This window comes from Glandiceps talaboti, chromosome 17 (assembly GCF_964340395.1).
Source record: "Glandiceps talaboti chromosome 17, keGlaTala1.1, whole genome shotgun sequence".
In the NCBI taxonomy this organism is placed as follows: Eukaryota; Metazoa; Hemichordata; class Enteropneusta; family Spengelidae; genus Glandiceps; species Glandiceps talaboti.
Window position 1 is genome coordinate 279101 of NC_135565.1, and position 25051 is coordinate 304151.

At 38.3% G+C, this 25051-nt stretch overlaps 1 protein-coding gene across 2 annotated transcripts in view; it reads right to left on the reverse strand.

Annotated features, from left to right (window-relative positions):
• LOC144447950 (acyl-CoA synthetase short-chain family member 3, mitochondrial-like) overlaps positions 1-25051 on the reverse strand; it is a 207921-nt gene that overhangs the window by 111341 nt on the left and 71529 nt on the right. For both annotated transcript variants that reach the window (XM_078138072.1, XM_078138073.1), the window contains exons 7-9: positions 13911-14006; positions 9809-9960; positions 6471-6574 (exon numbers count right to left, since the gene is read on the reverse strand). In XM_078138072.1, coding sequence (XP_077994198.1) covers positions 6471-6574; positions 9809-9960; positions 13911-14006 — 352 coding nt within the window. The remainder of the gene's footprint in view (positions 1-6470; positions 6575-9808; positions 9961-13910; positions 14007-25051) is intronic.

Below are 25051 nucleotides of genomic sequence, written 5' to 3' on the forward strand. Positions count from 1 at the left end.
AACATCTCAAGTATTACTGTCTACCAAGGCTAACATCTCAAGTATTACTGTCTACCTAGGCTAACATCTCAAGTATCACTGTCTACCTAGGCTAACATCTCAAGTATTACTGTCTACCTAGGCTTACATCTCAAGTATCACTGTCTATCTAGGCTAACATCTCAAGTATTACTGTCTACCTAGGCTAACATCTCAAGTATTACTGTCTATCTAGGCTAACATCTCAAGTATTACTGTATACCTAGGCTAACATCTCAAGTATTACTGTCTATCTAGGCTAACATCTCAAGTATCACTGTCTACCTAGGCTAACATCTCAAGTATTACTGTCTACCTAGGCTAACATCACAGGTATCACTGTCTACCTAGGCTAACATCTCAAGTATTACTGTCTATCTAGGCTAACATCTCAAGTATTACTGTCTACCAAGGCTAACATCTCAAGTATCACTGTCTACCTAGGCTAACATCTCAAGTATTACTGTCTATCTAGGCTAACATCTCAAGTATTACTGTCTACCAAGGCTAACATCTCAAGTATCACTGTCTACCTAGGCTAACATCTCAAGTATTTCTGTCTACCTAGGCTAACATCACAGGTATCACTGTCTACCTAGGCTAACATCTCAAGTATTACTGTCTAACTAGGCTAACATCACAGGTATCACTGTCTACCTAGGCTAACATCTCAAGTATTACTGTCTAACTAGGCTAACATCTCAAGTATCACTGTCTACCTAGGCTAACATCTCAAGTAACACTGTCTACCAAGGCTAACATCTCAAGTATGACTGTCTACCTAGGCTAACATCTCAAGTAACACTGTCTACCTAGGCTAACATCTCAAGGATTACTGTCTATCTAGGCTAACATCTCAAGTATCACTGTCTACCTACGCTAACATCTCAAGTATTACTGTCTAACTAGGCTAACATCTCAAGTATCACTGTCTACCTAGGCTATCATCTCAAGTATTACTGTCTACCAAGGCTAACATCTCAAGTATGACTGTCTACCTAGGCTAACATCTCAAGTATCACTGTCTACCTAGGCTAACATCTCAAGGATTACTGTCTATCTAGGCTAACATCTCAAGTATTACTGTCTACCTAGGCTAACATCTCAAGTATAACTGTCTAACTAGGCTAACATCTCATATATCACTGTCTACCTAGGCTAACATCTCAAGTATCACTGTCTATCTAGGCCAACATCTCAAGTATTACTGTCTACCAAGGCTAACATCTCAAGTATTACTGTCTACCTAGGTTAACATCTCAAGTATTACTGTTTACCTAGGCTTACCTCTCAAGTATTACTGTCTACCTAGGCTAACATCTCAAGTATTACTGTCTACCTAGGTTAACATCTCAAGTATTACTGTCTACCTAGGTTAACATCTCAAGTATCACTGTTTACCTAGGTTAACATCTCAAGTATTACTGTCTACCTAGGCTAACATCTCAAGTATTACTGTCTATCTAGGCTTACCTCTCAAGTATTACTGTCTACCTAGGTTAACATCTCAAGTATTACTGTCTACCTAGGCTAACATCTCAAGTATCACTGTCTATCTAGGCTAACATCTCAATTATTATTGTCTATCTAGGCTAACATCTCAAGTATTACTGTCTAACTAGGCTAACATTTCAAATATCACTGTCTACCTAGGCTAACATCTCAAGTATCACTGTCTACCTAGGCTAACATCTCAAGTATCACTGTCTACCTAGGCTAACATCTCAAGTATTACTGTCTACCTAGGCTTACATCTCAAGTATCACTGTCTATCTAGGCTAACATCTCAAGTATTATTGTCTATCTAGGCTAACATCTCAAGTATCACTGTCTACCTAGGCTAATATCTCAAGTATTACTGTCTACCCAGGCTTACATCTCAAGTATCACTGTCTCTCTAGGCTAACATCTCAAGTATCACTGTCTAACTAGGCTAACATCTCAAGTATCACTGTCTACCTAGGCTAACATCTCAAGTATTACTGTCTATCAAGGCTAACATCTCAAGTATTACTGTCTATCTCGGCTAACATCTCAAGTATCACTGTCTACCTAGGCTAACATCTCAAGTATTACTGTCTACCTAGGCTAACATCTCAAGTATTACTGTCTACCTAGGCTAACATCTCAAGTATAACTGTGTAACTCCGCTAAAATCAATCTAGTCTGGACTTTATATGATGACAGGGCAATCTCACACATCGGTCAACCTCTTTCTTACAGCCAGGCGATAAGTGTTATATTGTCTGGCATTTAACAGTTCATTCAACTCATGTGTAGAAATCACTACACAATTGACAAACATAGAGTTACGTCTCTAAGCTCTCTCCTTGCACCCTTACTTTTTTCACCGTCGTTGACATTAAAATGTTTTCCTCTGTGTGATGTGAACACATCATCCTGCCACTTTATATAGAGACTCTAATACTCCATTCACACTAGGACATATTCTCCGTAGAATCAGTGACTTAGATTAACTCTGGAGGTAATTTGCGTCTGTGAATGGTCGACTCCGGAGAATCTGTGGATTATTTTACTACAGAGGTTTTGGTCGATTCAGCTCCACAGATCCTCCGGATGCAAGGATTAGCTTGTAATAAGTTGTAGCTGTGAACGCTTTACGCCGGTGTAAGCGCCCTCAATCAGTGTATTACAGTCATCCCACTAATTTCCCCGGACAGCAAACTACCGATGTTGCCAGCTAATTAGTGTGCAATATTGAGAGTTCGATCGACAATTACTGAGCCACATGTTTATATTGTAACTGATGTTGTGGTGTACTTAGGCCTTTCTTGTTTATTAGAACAGTGGTGTGTAGCACCACGCGGGTGAAGTCATAAAACTTTGTCCGGAAGAAACCATTTCATGTACTGGTTATAAGTTGGCATAAACATATTTGTATTTATATACTCAACTTTACTATCACACTTTGGTAAGCTTGATAATCTTTATTCAGAACCACCATTGTATAAAAAAAAAACCATTGAAGTCGGCAATGAATCATAAATATTGTTATTATGAATGATGTACCACACCGCATCATCCCTTCAATGAATCGGCCTTCCATGTAACGTTTACATGGTTCACTCAAACTATGACTTGTACTAACTGCAATAACTGTAGCGTGTACTGTGATTTTGGGGTTCTTTCCTCTGTTTTTGTACCTTTTTCCCTTCCGATGTTTGACTGGAAGCAATCGCTACAATTTCTCCAACGGTAATGCAAATGGCCGAGGCCATACTGAAAACATGAGTGAGATGTCAGCGTACTACCTGTTTCAAAATGTTGCTACTTTTGGGTTTTCCTCACCGTCGAATTGCAGAGCCAAACTTATGCGAAATATTAGGAGAACGAGAGGTTAATTTGCTATTTCAACCACCGTATTGCCCAAAAGTTAACACGTGTGAGATATGTTTTCGTTATCTGAAAAGATACCTTATGTTAGAGCACACGATGTCTTCACCACTGTATTTACGGAAACTGCTATCAAAGAAGTTGTTGCCAAGATAGCACTGTAATTTGCGTAAATATTCTCTTCAGATTTTGTGGATTTCCTTTGTATTGACTCTCGATTATAAGTTTTAACGGTACATTTACGCCGACATGCGAGCATCACAGCCATAAAAGTTCAAACGCTGTGAGCATTGGAGGTACATGTATCTGTGAATATATGGTTTGTGTAAAAGTTGCTATTGATGTCTACGTTTTAGGTACTTGTCCTCGGGTTTTAATTTTACAATATTTCCATCTTGAAGTTTTTCACTGAGACTGAATGTGAATGTACTCGGAAAAGTAATGGGGTGACTGGGAGAACCCGTCCTGTTTTACATGTGCAAGTCAGATGGCGTCACGTAATTAATCTGCAAATAAATGCAGCTAGTTCTCAACATCACGTAATTACGTACAATTAGTGTTCGGTAGGACTTTTTTTTCATTTGGTTTACTGAAATATTTCATAGCAGACGACTGATGTGCGAAGTGAAATTGATAACATATATTGGGTCATTTCACCAGTGCCGTAAGTGTTTGGAAGTTGAGTATTGCGTGAATCATTTTTTAATTTTTTACCAGTGAATGTTTATACCACACTAATTCCTCTGAAGATTGTTCAGTTCAAATAAATTAAAGTAAAGACGATACAAAATTTGATACATACTGATATTGTTACATGTACAGTAACAGACATGCACACAGTGTACAGATCACATCCGGAAGTGCAAATTTGTCGCCATAACAACGAAAGGCCTAGTGTGGGAAGTATTTCGGAAGGCAGAATTTGCCTGCTGTCTCGTTGCGATATTATTTTCTTATTAATATTAGCGGGTTGTTCACCATTTCCATCACTCCTACCTGGCTTACTAGCCAGAGAAAAGAAATTAGTTATTTGCCGTTTACTCCCGGGGTTTACTCATACTGAAACCGGCGGTGGTTCTCTGCTGTGTAGGCTATCTGCTGTACTATGTCGACATGTCAAACTATCATTATTTGAGAAGAGACGTTGAATGTCAGGGGCAAACAGGAGTAGAGAATGAAATTTAAAAACCAGAAAATGGCAAAATTATGTCGAAATCAAAGGCTTGCCGACAGTCATGTACAAGAAGAATGGTCCTATCAAATTTGTGTACACTGCTCATGTGAACGGTTGTCCATTGCTGTCTAATGGAAGTGTCAATCAAAATTAATGTCAACAACATTGTCTATCTGTATGCTTTGATACATTCGGAGCCAGAGTACATCAGTCCTGACAATGTCAATCAGGATATTTAGTCTATAATGCGACGTATAAATTATGTGTACTTGCAAGTGTCACCGTCAAAATGAGTTGGTAAAAAATTGCCGGCAATTTCTTAGGCAGGTTACTTTGTGAATAGCGTTTCAAGAAAACGCATGCATACATCTATTTTTTATACGGTGATACGGTGACCTAGGATATTTCTATACACATCTCAAACACTTTGTTGTTCTTATACCCATGACACAGCAAGCAGTCACCCCCTTCAGAAAGTATATGTACTTGAAATTTGTTGCGCAATTTGTAATTGTGTAAACATTGTAACATAAATACGGAAATGAGTTTCTGCTGAGTTGGCATTCAGCAACATCAGTTACAAAATAAACATGTGTCTCGGTAATTGTCAAGTGAACTCTCAATATTGCTCACTAATTAGCTGGCAACATCGTTAAGTTGCTGTCCGGGAAATTAGTGTGATGACTGTAAACAAAATCACTTCCTGTTGGCTGCAGAAGTCGCCATTCGAATCAAGGTTATCAATCGTCACAGAGCATAGTACAACATGTCCCTCGCTAATAGTAATACACCCATGGTCCACAACAGTGAAAGAGGTAACAACTGGTGTGACTGAATTCAGAATTTGTACGAATAGAAAACACATGAATTCACGTTGGTCGACATGTCGATGTCGAGCAAGTTGCATGGTTGTGGAAAGTTAAACTGGGCATCACGACGACCAGTGAAATTGTTAACATGCATGAGAAGACGTCTTCACTTATTTCTCGAACACATGAACGTATACAGCAATAAAAAACACAAGGCAGTCTCTACAACGTCAGCCATGTTGTTTACATGCATTTACGCCTGTGGATAATGGTGTCAAATTCCATGTGTGAACACATACAGCTGATCCCCTCTGTTTACTAATCGTTCTCACCAATTTACGCCGAAGAAAAAAAAACACGATAAAAGCAATATGAACATGCCTTAAGCCACTTTCAGCACACTATGGACTTACCTTTCTTACAATAACATAATGCATGGCTCTTGTATTAGTACCCTAGGGTATTAGAAAATGAAAAGTGCCCACTGTATGCAAATCTTGTAATAGTAGTAGTACCCTAGAGTATTACAAAAATGAATAGTGGCCACTGTATGCAAATCCTGTGATAGTACTAGTACCCTAGGGTATTAGAAAATGAATAGTGCCCACTGTATGCAAATCCTGTAATAGTACTAGTACCCTAGGGTACTAGAAAATGAAAAGTGCCCACTGTATGCAAATCTTGTAATAGGACTAGTACCCTAGGGTATTAGAAAATGAAAAGTGCCCACTGTATGCAAATCTTGTAATAGGACTAGTACCCTAGGGTATTAGAAAATGAATAGTGTCCACTGTATGCAAATCTTGTAATAGTACTAGTACCCTAGGGTATTATAAAATGAATCGTGCCCACTCATATGCAAATCTTGTAACAGTACTAGTACCCTTGGGTACTAGAAAATGAATAGTGCCCACTGTATGCAAATCTTGTAATAGGACTAGTACCCTTGGGTACTAGAAAATGAATAGTGCCCACTGCAAATATCTACTGAAAACAAGTTCATACCATGCCATGTGACTTGAGTTTAAGCCAATCACTGAAGGAAGTAAGGAAGATGTGTTATAAGTTATAGTCAAAGGACTTATAATTACTAAATACTTTCAAACTTGCATTACCTGTTTGCCACCAATGGTCTAATACTGGTACATTTAATGCACTTTTAGCCCAATCCATTGTTTCACGGTCACAGTGTTCACCAGCTACAAACAAAGCCCTAAATCTGTAAAACAACAAAATGTAATATACCTTAAACTTCAGCAGTCAGCAGTTACATAGTGTATTCTTGGTAAAATGTAAAGTTGTCTTATCTGTAACTTAATCACTCTCATAAATGGTTTTAGGAACTGCGTAAAAATACAAGTCATAGACTATTTGCATATATGTGTCCCTGAACAGCTGAGAAAGAAAACAAGATATATAATGTTACCATGACAATCTACAATAATTGTTCTATAACAAGCATGGCAAACCCTTTTGAGATTTCTTAGTACTTGTAATATAAAATCACATTATATTTATACTTGTCAATGAGTCAAATGACTCTTGTTGACATCTCCAATTATACATTCTAATTTCTAAATGACTAAGAACTTACAACAATGTCATACAAACTGATATGCAAGGCACAGCCTACCAATCACAAACTAATACTCTGACTCTTACACGTTGGGTGGCACAGTAGCCAATCACAAACTAATGCTTTGACTCTTACACTTTGGGTGGAACAGTAGCCAATCTCAAACTAATGCTTTGACTCTTACACTTTGGGTGGCACATTAGCCAATCTCAAACTAATGCTTTGACTCTTACACTTTGGGTGGCACAGTAGCCAATCACAAACTAATGCTTTGACTCTTACACTTTGGGTGGCACAGTAGCCAATCACAAACTAATGCTTTGACTCTTACACTTTGGGTAGCACAGTAGCCAATCACAAACTAATGCTTTGACTCTTACACTTTGGGTGGCACAGTAGCCAATCACAAACTAATGATTTGACTCTTACACTTTGGGTCGCACAGTAGCCAATCACAGACTAATGCTTTGACTTACACTTTGGGTGGCACAGTAAGTAGCCAATCACAAACTAATGCTTTGACTCTTACACTTTGGGTGGCACATTAGCCAATCACAAACTAATGCTTTGACTTACACTTTGGGTGGCACAGTAAGTAGCCAATCTCAAACTAATGCTTTGACTCTTACACTTTGGGTGGCACAGTAGCCAATCACAAACTAATGCTTTGACTCTTACACTTTGGGTGGCACAGTAGCCAATCACAAACTAATGCTTTGACTCTTACACTTTGGGTAGCACAGTATCCAATCACAAACTAATGCTTTGACTCTTACACTTTGGGTAGCACAGTAGCCAATCACAAACTAATGATTTGACTCTTACACTTTGGGTGGCACATTAGCCAATCTCAAACTAATGCTTTTACTCTTACACTTTGGGTGGCACAGTAGCCAATCACAAACTAATGCTTTGACTCTTACACTTTGGGTGGCACAGTAGCCAATCACAAACTAATGATTTGACTCTTACACTTTGGGTGGCACATTAGCCAATCACAAACTAATGTTTTGACTCTTACACTTTGGGTGGCACAGTAGCCAATCACAAACTAATGCTTTGACTCTTACACTTTGGGTGGCACATTAGCCAATCACAAACTAATGCTTTGACTCTTACACTGTGGGTGGCACATTAGCCAATCTCAAACTAATGCTTTGACTCTTACACTTTGGGTGGCACATTAGCCAATCACAAACTAATGCTTTGACTCTTACACTTTGGGTGGCACATTAGCCAATCACAAACTAATGCTTTGACTCTTACACTTTGGGTGGCACATTAGCCAATCACAAACTAATGCTTTGACTCTTACACTTTGGGTGGCACAGTAGCCAATCACAAACTAATGCTTTGACTCTTGCACTTTGGGTAGCACAGTAGCCAATCACAAACTAATGCTTTGACTCTTACACTTTGGGTGGCACAGTAGCCAATCACAAACTAATGCTTTGACTCTTACACTTTGGGTGGCACAGTAGCCATGAATCTCAAACTAATGCTTTGACTCTTACACTTTGGGTAGCACAGTAGCCAATCACAAACTAATGCTTTGACTCTTACACTTTGGGTGGCACAGTAGCCAATCACAAACTAATGCTTTGACTCTTACACTTTGGGTGGCACAGTAGCCAATCACAAACTAATGCTTTGACTCTTACACTTTGGGTGGCACATTAGCCAATCACAAACTAATGCTTTGACTCTTACACTTTGGGTGGCACATTAGCCAATCTCAAACTAATGCTTTGACTCTTACACTTTGGGTGGCACATTAGCCAATCACAAACTAATGATTTGACTCTTACACTTTGGGTGGCACATTAGCCAATCACAAACTAATGCTTTGACTCTTACACTTTGGGTGGCACAGTAGCCAATCACAAACTAATGATTTGACTCTTACACTTTGGGTGGCACAGTAGCCAATCACAAACTAATGCTTTGACTCTTGCACTTTGGGTAGCACAGTAGCCAATCACAAACTAATGCTTTGACTCTTACACTTTGGGTGGCACAGTAGCCAATCACAAACTAATGCTTTGACTCTTACACTTTGGGTAGCACAGTAGCCAATCACAAACTAATGCTTTCACTCTTACACTATGGGTGGAACATTAGCCAATCTCAAACTAATGCTTTGACTCTTACACTTTGGGTGGCACAGTAGCCAATCACAAACTAATGCTTTGACTCTTACACTTTGGGTGGCACAGTAGCCAATCACAAACTAATGCTTTGACTCTTACACTTTGGGTGGCACAGTAGCCAATCACAAACTAATGCTTTGACTCTTACACTTTGGGTGGCACAGTAGCCATGAATCTCAAACTAATGCTTTGACTCTTACACTTTGGGTGGCACAGTAGCCAATCACAAACTAATGCTTTGACTCTTACACTTTGGGTGGCACAGTAGCCATGAATCTCAAACTAATGCTTTGACTCTTACACTTTGGGTGGCACAGTAGCCATGAATCTCAAACTAATGCTTTGACTCTTGCACTTTGGGTGGCACAGTAGCCATGAATCTCAAACTAATGCTTTGACTCTTACACTTTGGGTAGCACAGTAGCCAATCACAAACTAATGCTTTGACTCTTACACTTTGGGTGGCACAGTAGCCAATCACAAACTAATGCTTTGACTCTTACACTTTGGGTAGCACAGTAGCCAATCACAAACTAATGCTTTGACTCTTACACTTTGGGTAGCACAGTAGCCAATCACAAACTAATGCTTTGACTCTTACACTTTGGGTGGCACAAAACCAATTCCATAGTTAGCATTGTCATGATATACACCATACTTCCATATTTTTGTTCAAATGTGTTCAACTTTGCTTTCATGTGAGATTGCATTGGTACAAAATACATACCTTTCTAAATCATATTTTCTGACAACTTGACCGTCTGGATCTTCACGTCTAATGGCCCGTAATGCAGTAGGTGCAGTAAATAAACCTACAACACCATGCTCTTTGATAACCCTCCAGAAAACACCACAATCAGGCGTGCCTACAGGTTTGCCCTGGATTGATACAAACCAAACAACTACAACATTATACCCCATCTACAATTAGGATGTCCTACCTCGGGTTGTCCCGAGTCCTACCTGACATAGGTAAGGTTTGTGTATTTACATAGGTAAGGTTTGTGTCTTTACATAGGTAAGGTTTGTGTCCTTACATAGGTAAGGTTTGTGTCTTTACATAGGTAAGGTTTGTGTCTTTACATAGGTAAGGTTTGTGTATTTACATAGGTAAGGTTTGTGTCTTTACATACGTAAGGTTTGTGTCTTTACATAGGTAAGGTTTGTGTCTTTATATAGGTAAGGTTTGTGTATTTACATAGGTAAGGTTTGTGTCTTTACATAGGCAAGGTTTGTGTATTTACATAGGTAAGGTTTGTGTATTTACATAGGTAAGGTTTGTGTCTTTACATAGGTAAGGTTTGTGTCTTTACATAGGTAAGGTTTGTGTCTTTATATACGTAAGGTTTGTGTCTTTACATAGGTAAGGTTTGTGTCTTTACATAGGCAAGGTTTGTGTATTTACATAGGTAAGGTTTGTGTATTTACATAGGTAAGGTTTGTGTCTTTACATAGGTAAGGTTTGTGTATTTACATAGGTAAGGTTTGTGTCTTTACATAGGTAAGGTTTGTGTCTTTACATAGGTAAGGTTTGTGTATTTACATAGGTAAGGTTTGTATATTTACATAGGTAAGGTTTGTGTATTTACATAGGTAAGGTTTGTGTCCTTACATAGGTAAGGTTTGTGTCTTTACATAGGTAAGGTTTGTGTATTTACATAGGTAAGGTTTGTGTCTTTACATAGGTAAGGTTTGTGTATTTACATAGGTAAGGTTTGTGTCCTTACATAGGTAAGGTTTGTGTCTTTACATAGGCAAGGTTTGTGTCTTTACATAGGTAAAGTTTGTGTATTTACATAGGTAAGGTTTGTGTCTTTACATAGGTAAGGTTTGTGTATTTACATAGGTAAGGTTTGTGTCTTTACATAGGTAAGGTTTGTGTCTTTACATAGGTAAGGTTTGTGTATTTACATAGGTAAGGTTTGTGTCTTTACATAGGCAAGGTTTGTGTCTTTACATAGGTAAGGTTTGTGGTACATAGGTGTAGATATCATGAGATTCCTCCTGAACCTATCCAAACTTGCTCGTGAGAAATTTTGTTTTTTACATTAAGGACAGACAAGAAACCATTATTATCATCTGAAACAATGGAATTATAATAGCAAGTTAGAAGAAAACTTAAAATCTGTCATCTACATGTATCAGTGCTACAACAGGATTGAGGTCAATAGGCTTTCAGGACAGAATGAGTCCACACAGCATATAAGACAAAGCCAGGAGGCATTCAGGACAGGTTCATTGGGTCAGAAGGGTTTCTGGACAGGTTCATTGGGTCAGGAGGGTTCCTGGACAGGTTCATTGGGTCAGAAGGGTTTCAGGACAGGTTCATTGGGTCAGAAGGGTTTCTGGACAGGTTCATTGGGTCAGAAGGGTTTCTGGACAGGTTCATTGGGTCAGGAGGGTTTCAAGACAGGTTCATTGGGACAGAAGGGTTTCAAGACAGGTTCATTGGGTCAGGAGGGTTTCTGGATAGGTTCATTGGGGCAGGAGGCATTCAGGACAGGTTCATTGGGTCAGGAGGGTTTCAGGACAGGTTCATTAGGTCAGGAGGCATTCAGGACAGGTTCATTGGGGCAGGAGGGTTTCAAGACAGGTTCATTGGGTCAAAAGGGTTTCAGGACAGGTTCATTGGGTCAGGAGGGTTTCAGGACAGGTTCATTGGGTCAGGAGGGTTTCAGGACAGGTTCATTGGGTCAGGAGGGTTTCAAGACAGGTTCATTGGGTCAGGAGGCATTCAGGACAGGTTCATTGGGTCAGGAGGGTTTCAGGACAGGTTCATTGGGTCAGAAGGGTTTCAGGACAGGTTCATTGGGTCAGGAGGGTTTCAAGACAGGTTCATTGGGTCAGGAGGCATTCAGGACAGGTTCATTGGGTCAGGAGGGTTTCAAGACAGGTTCATTGGGTCAGGGGGGTTTCAAGACAGGTTCATTGGGTCAGGGGGGTTTCAAGACAGGTTCATTGGGGCAGGAGGGTTTCAAGACAGGTTCATTGGGTCAGAAGGGTTTCAAGACAGGTTCATTGGGTCAGGAGGGTTTCAGGACAGGTTCATTGGGTCAGAAGGGTTTCTGGACAGGTTCATTGGGTCAGGAGGGTTCCTGGACAGGTTCATTGGGTCAGAAGGGTTTCAGGACAGGTTCATTGGGTCAGAAGGGTTTCTGGACAGGTTCATTGGGTCAGAAGGGTTTCAAGACAGGTTCATTGGGACAGAAGGGTTTCAAGACAGGTTCATTGGGTCAGGAGGGTTTCTGGATAGGTTCATTGGGGCAGGAGGCATTCAGGACAGGTTCATTGGGTCAGGAGGGTTTCAGGACAGGTTCATTAGGTCAGGAGGCATTCAGGACAGCTTCATTGGGGCAGGAGGGTTTCAAGACAGGTTCATTGGGTCAAAAGGGTTTCAGGACAGGTTCATTGGGTCAGGAGGGTTTCAGGACAGGTTCATTGGGTCAGGAGGGTTTCAGGACAGGTTCATTGGGTCAGGAGGGTTTCAAGACAGGTTCATTGGGTCAGGAGGCATTCAGGACAGGTTCATTGGGTCAGGAGGGTTTCAGGACAGGTTCATTGGGTCAGAAGGGTTTCAGGACAGGTTCATTGGGTCAGGAGGGTTTCAAGACAGGTTCATTGGGTCAGGAGGCATTCAGGACAGGTTCATTGGGTCAGGAGGGTTTCAAGACAGGTTCATTGGGTCAGGGGGGTTTCAAGACAGGTTCATTGGGTCAGGGGGGTTTCAAGACAGGTTCATTGGGGCAGGAGGGTTACAAGACAGGTTCATTGGGTCAGAAGGGTTTCAAGACAGGTTCATTGGGTCAGGAGGGTTTCAGGACAGGTTCATTGGGTCAGAAGGGTTTCAGGATAGGTTCATTGGGTCAGGAGGGTTTCAGGACAGGTTCATTGGGTCAGAAGGGTTTCAGGACAGGTTCATTGGGTCAGGAGGGTTTCAGGACAGGTTCATTGGGTCAGAAGGGTTTTAGGACAGGTTCATTGGGTCAGGAGGGTTTCAGGACAGGTTCATTGGGTCAGGAGGGTTTCAAGACAGGTTCATTGGGTCAGGAGGGTTTCTGGACAGGTTCATTGGGGCAGGAGGGTTTCAGGACAGGTTCATTAGGTCAGAAGGGTTTCGTTCAAGGAAACCATTACTTGTGTTATGATTAAACACAATGCCGCTGGATATAGTTGGGGATGAGTAGCCTTCCATACCTTCCATTTTTACGGGAATATTGATAAATTATCCTTTTCTGGAAAATGATGTGCTATCGCTGACTATGTTGTAAAAACTCATAAAGGAAACCATTGTAAACACACTTTACCATGTACCAATCTTACAATGTATGTATTTATTATCTTGTCAAGCATCGTGTACTTTCAGAATGTTTCTATTCCACTTTCAACAAGTACTGTTTGATAGAAGTGACTGTCACAGTACTATAGATACATTCAGGCCATGTTGATTGTTACCATAGTGACAATTCTATAGATACATTCAGACTATGTTGATAGTTACTATAGATACAGACTATGCTGACTGTTACCATGGAGAGTCAGACTATGTTGATTGTTACCATAATGACAATTCTTTAGTCAGAGTATATTGATTGTTACCATAGATACAGTCAGACCATATAGATTGTTACCATAGTGACAATTCTATAAAGTCTGACTATGTTCATTGTCACCATAAATACAGCCTGTTGATTGTTACCATAGCTAGACTATTTTGATTATTACCATAGTGACAGTACTATAGATACAGGCACACTATGTTGACTGTTACCATAGATACAGAATGTTGATTGTTACCATAGTGAAAATTCTATAGATAAGTGTTACCATACCTCAAAAATAACTGATGTGTTACCATGCAACAAAGGAGCATAACAGATATACGAATGACCAACGACCCAGCCTAAGTCTGATGCTGCCCACCATACCTAACAAAATAAACAGACATAGTTTATAGGGATATCGATAGGATTTGCAGTTGTGAGATAGTTTATATGTAATGTAGTGTAGTTTTTATGTGTTGAACAGCGTTGTATAGTGTAGTTTAGTGTTGCATTATGTTAGTGTAGATTAATTATATGCAGATAAATAATCATAAAATACATGTCTGTTAATTTCCATCAGGCAAAAGTAAACCACTGCTAGAACAATAGGGTGAAAAGTGAACCACTGCTAGAACAATAGGGTGAAAAGTGAACCACTGCTAGAACAATAGGGTGAAAAGTGAACCACTGCTAGAACAATGGAGGTGAAAAGTGAACCACTGCTAGAACAATGGAGGTGAAAAGTGAACCACTGCTAGAACAATGGAGGTGAAAAGTGAACCACTGCTAGAACAATAGGGTGAAAAGTGAACCACTGCTAGAACAATGGAGGTGAAAAGTGAACCACTACTAGAACAATAGAGGTGAAAAGTGAACCACTGCTAGAACAATAGGTTGAAAAGTGAACCACTGCTGGAACAATAGGGTGAAAAGTGAACCACTGCTAGAACAATAGGGTGAAAAGTGAACCACTGCTAGAACAATAAGGTGAAAGTGAACCACTGCTAGAACTATAGGGTGAAAGTGAACCACTGCTAGAACAATAGGGTGAAAGGTGAACCACTGCTAGAACAATGGAGGTGAAAAGTGAACCACTGCTAGAACAATGGAGGTGAAAAGTGAACCACTGCTAGAACAATAGGGTGAAAAGTGAACCACTGCTAGAACAATGGGGAGAAAAGTGAACCACTGCTAGAACAATAGGGTGAAAAGTGAACCACTGCTAGAACAATAGGGTGAAAAGTGAACCACTGCTAGAACAATGGAGGTGAAAAGTGAACCACTACTAGAAAAATGGAGGTGAAAAGTGAACCACTGCTAGAACAATAGGGTGAAAAGTGAACCACTGCTAGAACAATGGAGGTGAAAAGTGAACCACTTCTAGAGGGGAAAAGAGAAACACTGCTAGAACAATGGAGGTGAAAAGTGAACCACTGCTAGAACAATGGAGGTGAAAAGTGAACCACTGCTAGAACAATGGTGCAAAAATAGTTCATGTTTCTTGGCAATTATATGAAAATCACATTATGTACAATAATGGGGCAGTGTTTACTATAAGTCTGTGTTAATACTGCAATGTTTAATATAAGTCTGTGTTATGACTGCAATGTTTACTATAAGTCAGTGTTATGACTGCAGTGTTTACTATAAGTCTGTGTTATGACTGCAGTGTTTACTATAAGTCTGTGTTATGACTGCAATGTTTACTATAAGTCAGTGTTATGACTGCAGTGTTTACTATAAGTCTGTGTTATGACTGCAGTGTTTACTATAAGTCTGTGTTATGACTGCAATGTTTACTATAAGTCTGTGTTATGACTGCAATGTTTACTATAAGTCTGTGTTATGACTGCAGTGTTTACTATAAGTCTGTGTTATGACTGCAGTGTTTACTATAAGTCTGTGTTATGACTGCAGTGTTTACTATAAGTCTGTGTTATGACTGCAATGTTAAATATAAGTCTGTGTTGTGACTGCAATGTTTACTATAAGTCTGTGTTGTGACTGCAATGTTTAATATAAGTCTGTGTTATGACTGCAATGTTTAATATAAGTCTGTGTTATGACTGCAATGTTTACTATAAGTCTGTGTTGTGACTGCAATGTTTAATATAAGTCTGTGTTATGACTGCAGTGTTTACTATAAGTCTGTGTTATGACTGCAATGTTTACTATAAGTCAGTGTTATGACTGCAGTGTTTACTATAAGTCTGTGTTATGACTGCAATGTTTACTATAAGTCTGTGTTATGACTGCAATGTTTACTATAAGTCTGTGTTATGACTGCAATGTTTACTATAAGTCTGTGTTATGACTGCAGTGTTTACTATAAGTCTGTGTTATGACTGCAGTGTTTACTATAAGTCTGTGTTATGACTGCAGTGTTTACTATAAGTCTGTGTTGTGACTGCAATGTTTACTATAAGTCTGTGTTGTGACTGCAGTGTTTACTATAAGTCTGCGCTGTGACTGCAGTGTTTACTATAAGTCTGTGTTATGACTGCAGTGTTTACTATAAGTCTGTGTTGTGACTGCAATGTTTACTGTAAGTCTGTGTTGTGACTGCAGTGTTTACTATAAGTCTGTGTTATGACTGCAGCGTTTACTATAAGTCTGTGTTGTGACTGCAGTGTTTACTATAAGTCTGTGTTGTGACTGCAATGTTTACTATAAGTCTGTGTTGTGACTGCAATGTTTACTATAAGTCTGTGTTGTGACTGCAGTGTTTACTATAAGTCTGTGTTATGACTGCAATGTTTAATATAAGTCTGTGTTGTGACTGCAATGTTTACTATAAGTCTGTGTTGTGACTGCAGTGTTTACTATAAGTCTGTGTTATGACTGCAGTGTTTACTATAAGTCTGTGTTATGACTGCAATGTTTACTATAAGTCTGTGTTGTGACTGCAGTGTTTACTATAAGTCTGTGTTATGACTGCAGTGTTTACTATAAGTCTGTGTTATGACTGCAATGTTTACTATAAGTATGTGTTATGACTGCAATGTTTACTATAAGTCTGTGTTATGACTGCAATGTTTACTATAAGTCTGTGTTATGACTGCAATGTTTACTATAAGTCTGTGTTGTGACTGCAATGTTTACTATAAGTATGTGTTATGACTGCAATGTTTACTATAAGTCTGTGTTGTGACTGCAATGTTTACTATAAGTCTGTGTTGTGACTGCAGTGTTTACTATAAGTCTGTGTTGTGACTGCAGTGTTTACTATAAGTCTGTGTTGTGACTGCAGTGTTTACTATAAGTCTGTGTTATGACTGCAATGTTTAATATAAGTCTGTGTTGTGACTGCAATGTTTACTATAAGTCTGTGTTGTGACTGCAGTGTTTACTATAAGTCTGTGTTATGACTGCAGTGTTTACTATAAGTCTGTGTTATGACTGCAATGTTTACTATAAGTCTGTGTTGTGACTGCAGTGTTTACTATAAGTCTGTGTTATGACTGCAGTGTTTACTATAAGTCTGTGTTATGACTGCAATGTTTACTATAAGTATGTGTTATGACTGCAATGTTTACTATAAGTCTGTGTTATGACTGCAATGTTTACTATAAGTCTGTGTTATGACTGCAATGTTTACTATAAGTCTGTGTTGTGACTGCAATGTTTACTATAAGTATGTGTTATGACTGCAATGTTTACTATAAGTCTGTGTTGTGACTGCAATGTTTACTATAAGTCTGTGTTGTGACTGCAGTGTTTACTATAAGTCTGTGTTGTGACTGCAGTGTTTACTATAAGTCTGTGTTGTGACTGCAGTGTTTACTATAAGTCTGTGTTATGACTGCAGTGTTTACTATAAGTCTGTGTTATGACTGCAGTGTTTAATATAAGTCTGTGTTATAACTGCAATGTTTACTATAAGTCTGTGTTGTGACTGCAGTGTTTACTATAAGTCTGTGTTGTGACTGCAGTGTTTACTATAAGTCTGTGTTGTGACTGCAGTGTTTACTATAAGTCTGTGTTGTGACTGCAATGTTTACTATAAGTCTGTGTTGTGACTGCAATGTTTACTATAAGTCTGTGTTGTGACTGCAGTGTTTACTATAAGTCTGTGTTATGACTGCAATGTTTAATATAAGTCTGTGTTGTGACTGCAATGTTTACTATAAGTCTGTGTTGTGACTGCAGTGTTTACTATAAGTCTGTGTTATGACTGCAGTGTTTACTATAAGTCTGTGTTATGACTGCAATGTTTACTATAAGTATGTGTTATGACTGCAATGTTTACTATAAGTCTGTGTTATGACTGCAATGTTTACTATAAGTCTGTGTTATGACTGCAATGTTTACTATAAGTCTGTGTTGTGACTGCAATGTTTACTATAAGTCTGTGTTGTGACTGCAGTGTTTACTATAAGTCTGTGTTGTGACTGCAGTGTTTACTATAAGTCTGTGTTGTGACTGCAGTGTTTACTATAAGTCTGTGTTATGACTGCAGTGTTTACTATAAGTCTGTGTTATGACTGCAGTGTTTAATATAAGTCTGTGTTATGACTGCAATGTTTACTATAAGTCTGTGTTGTGACTGCAGTGTTTACTATAAGTCTGTGTTGTGACTGCAGTGTTTACTATAAGTCTGTGTTGTGACTGCAGTGTTTACTATAAGTCTGTGTTGTGACTGCAGTGTTTACTATAAGTCTGTGTTGTGACTGGTGTTTAATATAAGTCTGTGTTATGACTGCAATGTTTACTATAAGTCTGTGTTATGACTGCAGTGTTTACTATAAGTCTGTGTTGTGACTGCAATGTTTACTATAAGTCTGTGTTGTGACTGCAATGTTTAATATAAGTCTGTGTTGTGACTGCAGTGTTTACTATAAGTCTGTGTTATGACTGCAATGTTTACTATAAGTCTGTGTTATGACTGCAATCTTTACTATAAGTCTGTGTTGTGACTGCAGTGTTTACTATAAGTCAGTGTTATGACTGCAATGTTTAATATAAGTCTGTGTTATGACTGCAATGTTTAATATAAGTCTGTGTTGTGACTGCAATGTTTACTATAAGTCTGTGTTATGACTGCAATGTTTAATATAAGTCTGTGTTGTGACTGCAATGTTTAATATAAGTCTGTGTTGTGACTGCAGTGTTTACTATAAGTCTGTGTTGTGACTGCAATGTTTACTATAAGTCTGTGTTATGACTGCAGTGTTTACTATAAGTCTGTGTTATGACTGCAGTGTTTACTATAAGTCTGTGTTATGACTGCAATGTTTAATATAAGTCTGTGTTATGACTGCAATGTTTAATATAAGTCTGTGTTGTGACTGCAGTGTTTACTATAAGTCTGTGTTGTGACTGCAATGTTTACTATAAGTCTGTGTTGTGACTGCAATGTTTACTATAAGTCTGCGTTGTGACTGCAGTGTTTACTATAAGTCTGTGTTATGACTGCAATGTTTAATATAAGTCTGCGTTGTGACTGCAAAGTTTACTATAAGTCTGTGTTATGACTGCAGTGTTTAATATAAGTCTGTGTTATGACTGCAATGTTTACTATAAGTCTGCGTTATGACTGCAGTGTTTACTATAAGTCTGTGTTATGACTGCAGTGTTTACTATAAGTCTGTGTTATGACTGCAATGTTTACTATAAGTCTGTGTTGTGACTGCAATGTTTACTATAAGTCTGCGTTATGACTGCAATGTTTAAAATAAGTCTGTGTTATGACTGCAGTGTTTACTATAAGTCTGTGTTATGACTGCAGTGTTTACTATAAGTCTGTGTTGTGACTGCAGTGTTTACTATAAGTCTGTGTTATGACTGCAATGTTTACTATAAGTCTGCGTTATGACTGCAGTGTTTGCTTTAAGTCTGCGTTATGACTGCAATGTTTAATATAAGTCTGTGTTATGACTGCAGTGTTTACTATAAGTCTGTGTTATGACTGCAATGTTTACTATAAGTCTGCGTTATGACTGCAGTGTTTGCTATAAGTCTGCGTTATGACTGCAATGTTTAATATAAGTCTGCGTTATGACTGCAGTGTTTACTATAAGTCTGTGTTATGACTGTAATGTTTACTATAAGTCTGTGTTGTGACTGCAGTGTTTACTATAAGTCTGAGTTATGACTGCAATGTTTAATATAAGTCTGTGTTATGACTGCAGTGTTTACTATAAGTCTGTGTTGTGACTGCAATGTTTACTATAAGTCTGTGTTATGACTGCAGTGTTTACTATAAGTCTGTGTTATGACTGCAGTGTTTACTATAAGTCTGTGTTGTGACTGCAATGTTTACTATAAGTCTGTGTTATGACTGCAATGTTTACTATAAGTCTGTGTTATGACTGCAATGTTTAATATAAGTCTGTGTTATGACTGCAGTGTTTACTATAAGTCTGTGTTATGACTGCAGTGTTTACTATAAGTCTGCGTTATGACTGCAATGTTTACTATAAGTCTGTGTTGTGACTGCAATGTTTACTATAAGTCTGTGTTGTGACTGCAATGTTTACTATAAGTCTGTGTTGTGACTGCAATGTTTACTATAAGTCTGTGTTGTGACTGCAATGTTTACTATAAGTCTGTCTTGTGACTGCAATGTTTACTATAAGTGTGTGTTATGACTGCAGTGTTTACTATAAGTCTGTGTTATGACTGCAATGTTTACTATAAGTCTGTGTTGTGACTGCAATGTTTACTATAAGTCTGTGTTATGACTGCAGTGTTTACTATAAGTCTGTGTTGTGACTGCAATGTTTACTATAAGTCTGTGTTATGACTGCAGTGTTTACTATAAGTCTGTGTTATGACTGCAGTGTTTACTATAAGTCTGTGTTGTGACTGCAGTGTTTACTATAAGTCTGTGTTATGACTGCAGTGTTTACTATAAGTCTGTGTTATGACTGCAGTGTTTACTATAAGTCTGTGTTATGACTGCAATGTTTACTATAAGTCTGTGTTATGACTGCAGTGTTTACTATAAGTCTGTGTTATGACTGCAATGTTTAATATAAGTCTGTGTTATGACTGCAATGTTTACTATAAGTCTGTGTTGTGACTGCAGTGTTTATTATAAGTCTGTGTTATGACTGCAGTGTTTACTATAAGTCTGTGTTGTGACTGCAATGTTTACTATAAGTCTGTGTTATGACTGCAGTGTTTACTATAAGTCTGTGTTGTGACTGCAGTGTTTACTATAAGTCTGCGTTGTGACTGCAGTGTTTACTATAAGTCTGTGTTATGACTGCAGTGTTTACTATAAGTCTGTGTTGTGACTGCAATGTTTACTATAAGTCTGTGTTGTGACTGCAATGTTTACTATAAGTCTGTGTTGTGACTGCAATGTTTACTATAAGTCTGTGTTGTGACTGCAATGTTTACTATAAGTCTGTGTTGTGACTGCAATGTTTACTATAAGTCTGTGTTGTGACTGCAATGTTTACTATAAGTCTGTGTTGTGACTGCAATGTTTACTATAAGTCTGTGTTGTGACTGCAATGTTTACTATAAGTCTGTGTTATGACTGCAGTGTTTACTATAAGTCTGAGTTATGACTGCAATGTTTACTATAAGTCTGTGTTGTGACTGCAGTGTTTACTATAAGTCTGTGTTGTGACTGCAATGTTTACTATAAGTCTGTGTTGTGACTGCAATGTTTACTATAAGTCTGTGTTGTGACTGCAATGTTTACTATAAGTCTGTGTTGTGACTGCAATGTTTACTATAAGTCTGTGTTGTGACTGCAATGTTTACTATAAGTCTGTGTTATGACTGCAGTGTTTACTATAAGTCTGTGTTATGACTGCAATGTTTACTATAAGTCTGTGTTATGACTGCAGTGTTTACTATAAGTCTGTGTTGTGACTGCAATGTTTACTATAAGTCTGTGTTGTGACTGCAGTGTTTACTATAAGTCTGTGTTATGACTGCAATGTTTACTATAAGTCTGTGTTATGACTGCAGTGTTTACTATAAGTCTGTGTTGTGACTGCAATGTTTACTATAAGTCTGTGTTGTGACTGCAATGTTTACTATATCTTAAAGGGTACATGCAAAGGGTGATATTTTTTTTCGTTATTACGTTTATTTTGCCATAAAAATAAAGTAAACTGGGTTTTGTGATATTATTAAATAGCTCTCATACGAGAAATTGCATGACAAATGAGCCACTCTAGGCGCAGCCACAGAACACATCAGAAAGTACTTCTCATTTGCATATTGATGGGACAGATTTTGGACATCGTGACATCAGTTCAGGAACACAATCGTCTTTTTCAGTGTATCTTTACATGCAAAGCCATTCTGGCCAGCTGAGTTACAAACATTCATTCATTAATTATGCAAATTAGCTCTTAATTAACCTGACACAAGTTAACGTCTTTTAGTGCTTTTATATCTTTGTATGATCCCTAGATGTAGCATGTTTCGTTGAATTTGGTGCAGCCGTTATGCATAATATAGCCCCATTTTTATAAATCATTAATTATGCAAATTATCATTAATTATACAAGTCACTTCCACCAAAAACTAACTAGTGCTAAGTTATAGCCTGACAATGCCACATAGTAAATTGCAGAACATTTGCTTCAGTACCTTTTGAGATATCAGTGGAATAAAATTTCTGCACTGACACACAGACAGACATTGACACGACATTACCTCCCATACGGGAACTAAAAAATACCGCCAATGGCGTTGTAGCACAACTGTACAGTTTTAAATGTTTATCCATATGCTAGTCCATGCTAACAATAGGTGTTCATTTGCTGAATAACTATCCAGTTGCCTATCCAACCATGTTGCTATCTTTACGATAAATGCTATCATTTGGCTGTTGCTATGGGCGTGGTCATGTTGTTAGATATATTTGCATACATTTATGTATGTTTTTGTTCACTTGTGTATGAATTCCTGATATTGTCTTTGCAATACACGTGATCATTTGGCTGTTGCTATGGGCATGGTCTTGTTGCTAGGCAAATTTAAATACATTTTTTGAATGTTTATTCAATTGTCTATTAAACCCCATTGTTATCTTTGTGAAATACACCACCGTTTGGCTGTTGCTATGGGCGTGGTCATGGTTACTAGGGTATTTGCATACATTTTTTGAATGTTTATTCATTTGTCTATTAAACCCCACTGTTATCTTTGTGAAATACACCACCGTTTGGCTGTTGCCATGGGCGTGGTCATGGTTACTAGGGTATTTGTATACATTTTTTGAATGTTTATTCATTTGTCTTTCTATTCCTGTTGTTATCTTTGCAAAATACGTGATTATTTGGCTGTTGCTATGGGTGTGGTCTTGTTGCTATGCAAATTTACATACATTTTTTGAATGTTTATTCAATTGTCTATTAAACCCTGTTGTTATCTTTGTGAAATACACCACTGTTTGGCTGTTGCTATGGGCGTGGTCATGGTTGCTAGGGTATTTGCACACATTTTTTGAATGTTTACTCACTTGCCTACCAGATGATGTTATTTGACCAAAATATACTGCCATTTGGTTGTTGCTAAAGGGCGTGGTCATGGTCGCTAGGGCCAATTTTGTCAAAATATTTTGAAGAAAATCTGCAGAATAACAGTTTCAGAAACATCTCGCCATGTTTCAGACTCATTGACCAAGTACTTTTTGAGATATAAGTTTTTGACCAAAAATGAACATTCTTACACCTAATTTGCATATCACTCATGGAATCATTGTATGCTTAATATATCTTCGTCCATACATCCCTAGATGCATCCCCATCAAATTTCAGCCCAATCTGCTCAGTAGTTTTGGAATTATAGATTTTTAACCAAAAAGACACATTTTTAGCCCTAATTTGCATATCACTGATGGAATCATCATGTCATGAACAAATCTTACTTTACACCCCCTAAAGAATCTTCCCACAAAATTTTGCACCAATCTGCCCAGTAGTTTCTGAGTTTAAGTTTTTTGACCAAAAATCACATTTTTTGACCCAAATCACACACCTGTGATGCGATCATTTTGATTTGAACAATTTCCCAACTAGACACCCAAGGTAATGGACCCACCAAATATCATGGCAATCGGTTCAGCAGTTTTTGACTTTAAGTTGTTTACACACATACACACACACACACACAGACAGACAGACAGACAGACAGACAGACAGACAGACAGACAGACGCCGGGCGATCCCTATAGCACTACTGAACCTCAGTTCAGTTGTGCTAAAAAACATCACCGTTTATCGATTCACTAAGCTTATATAGTCAGCTCAGGGGCAAAATCAAAATCACAAGTCTTCATGGAAGACATAGTCCCCCAAAAAATATTTCTGGTAGTGAGTACAACAAGTTCTTTAGTTTGTACATTATGTCGCAGGCTTTCAGTTAAAAAAGGACAACTTCTATGGCATGGCTTTTAAGGCAATCAAAAAGATACACTGACAACACCTGCAAGGGTTGTTCATCTATTATGTGTAGATCCTTGACAATTTCAGGCACATTAGCATCAATATTTATATCATCTTAAAGATTTCAAAATAGACAGACGTAGCTATTTGACCCTGAAGATGAAGGTCACTGTCAAAAGTCAGTGTGTCATTAGAAAGCTCATCATTGATAACCATGACGAAAACACTTGAATAGTGTCTCTATCTGTTAAGCGTCAAGAGTTATCGGCCAGTGTGAATATTTATGACAAATATGGCCGCCATTTTGCTGTTATCTTGAAGGTTGTGAAACGAAGTGATGTGTATATGCAGACTATAGCATCTGACATTTGTACACGGTTTGGTCCATGCATATCAGAGATATACATACACACTTTGACAATAATATGGCTATTTGACCTTGAAGATGGAGGTCAAGGTCAAAAGTCAATGTGCCATGAAAAAGCTCATGATTGATAATATGGGTGAAGACACTTGAATGAGGTCTTTATCTGTTAAACTTCAAGAGTTATTGGGCAAAGTGTGATTATTTGCATTATATGTGATTTTTTTGCTTTAGGCGTGGTCTTGTTGCTTGGCAAATTTACATACATTTTTTGAATTCTCTATTAATCACCATTTGGGTTGTTGGTGGCCGAGTGGTTAAACCACTTGCCTCTTACCATTGTGGTCAGGGTTCGAAACCCCATTCAGGGTTCGATTAAATTTACCACACTGTAAGTAAGAAGAGTGTCGTTTAGTTTGACTCTACCGAACAATGCAGGTTTTCCCCGGGTACTCCAGTTTCCTCCTGCATTAACACTGAACCCATGAGGGACAAGTGTTTAGAACTATCCAGTATAAATAAAGATTATTATTACTATTATTATCATTTGAATAGTTATATTTTAGTATAAATAGTTGTGGTCAATGTGTGGTACTTTTCACTCATAGAACATTCTCTTGCCTTCATGAGATGATGCTGTAAAATACCTTCCATGTATCAATCGCACACTCCGAACCCATTGATCAATCGCACACTCCGAATCCATG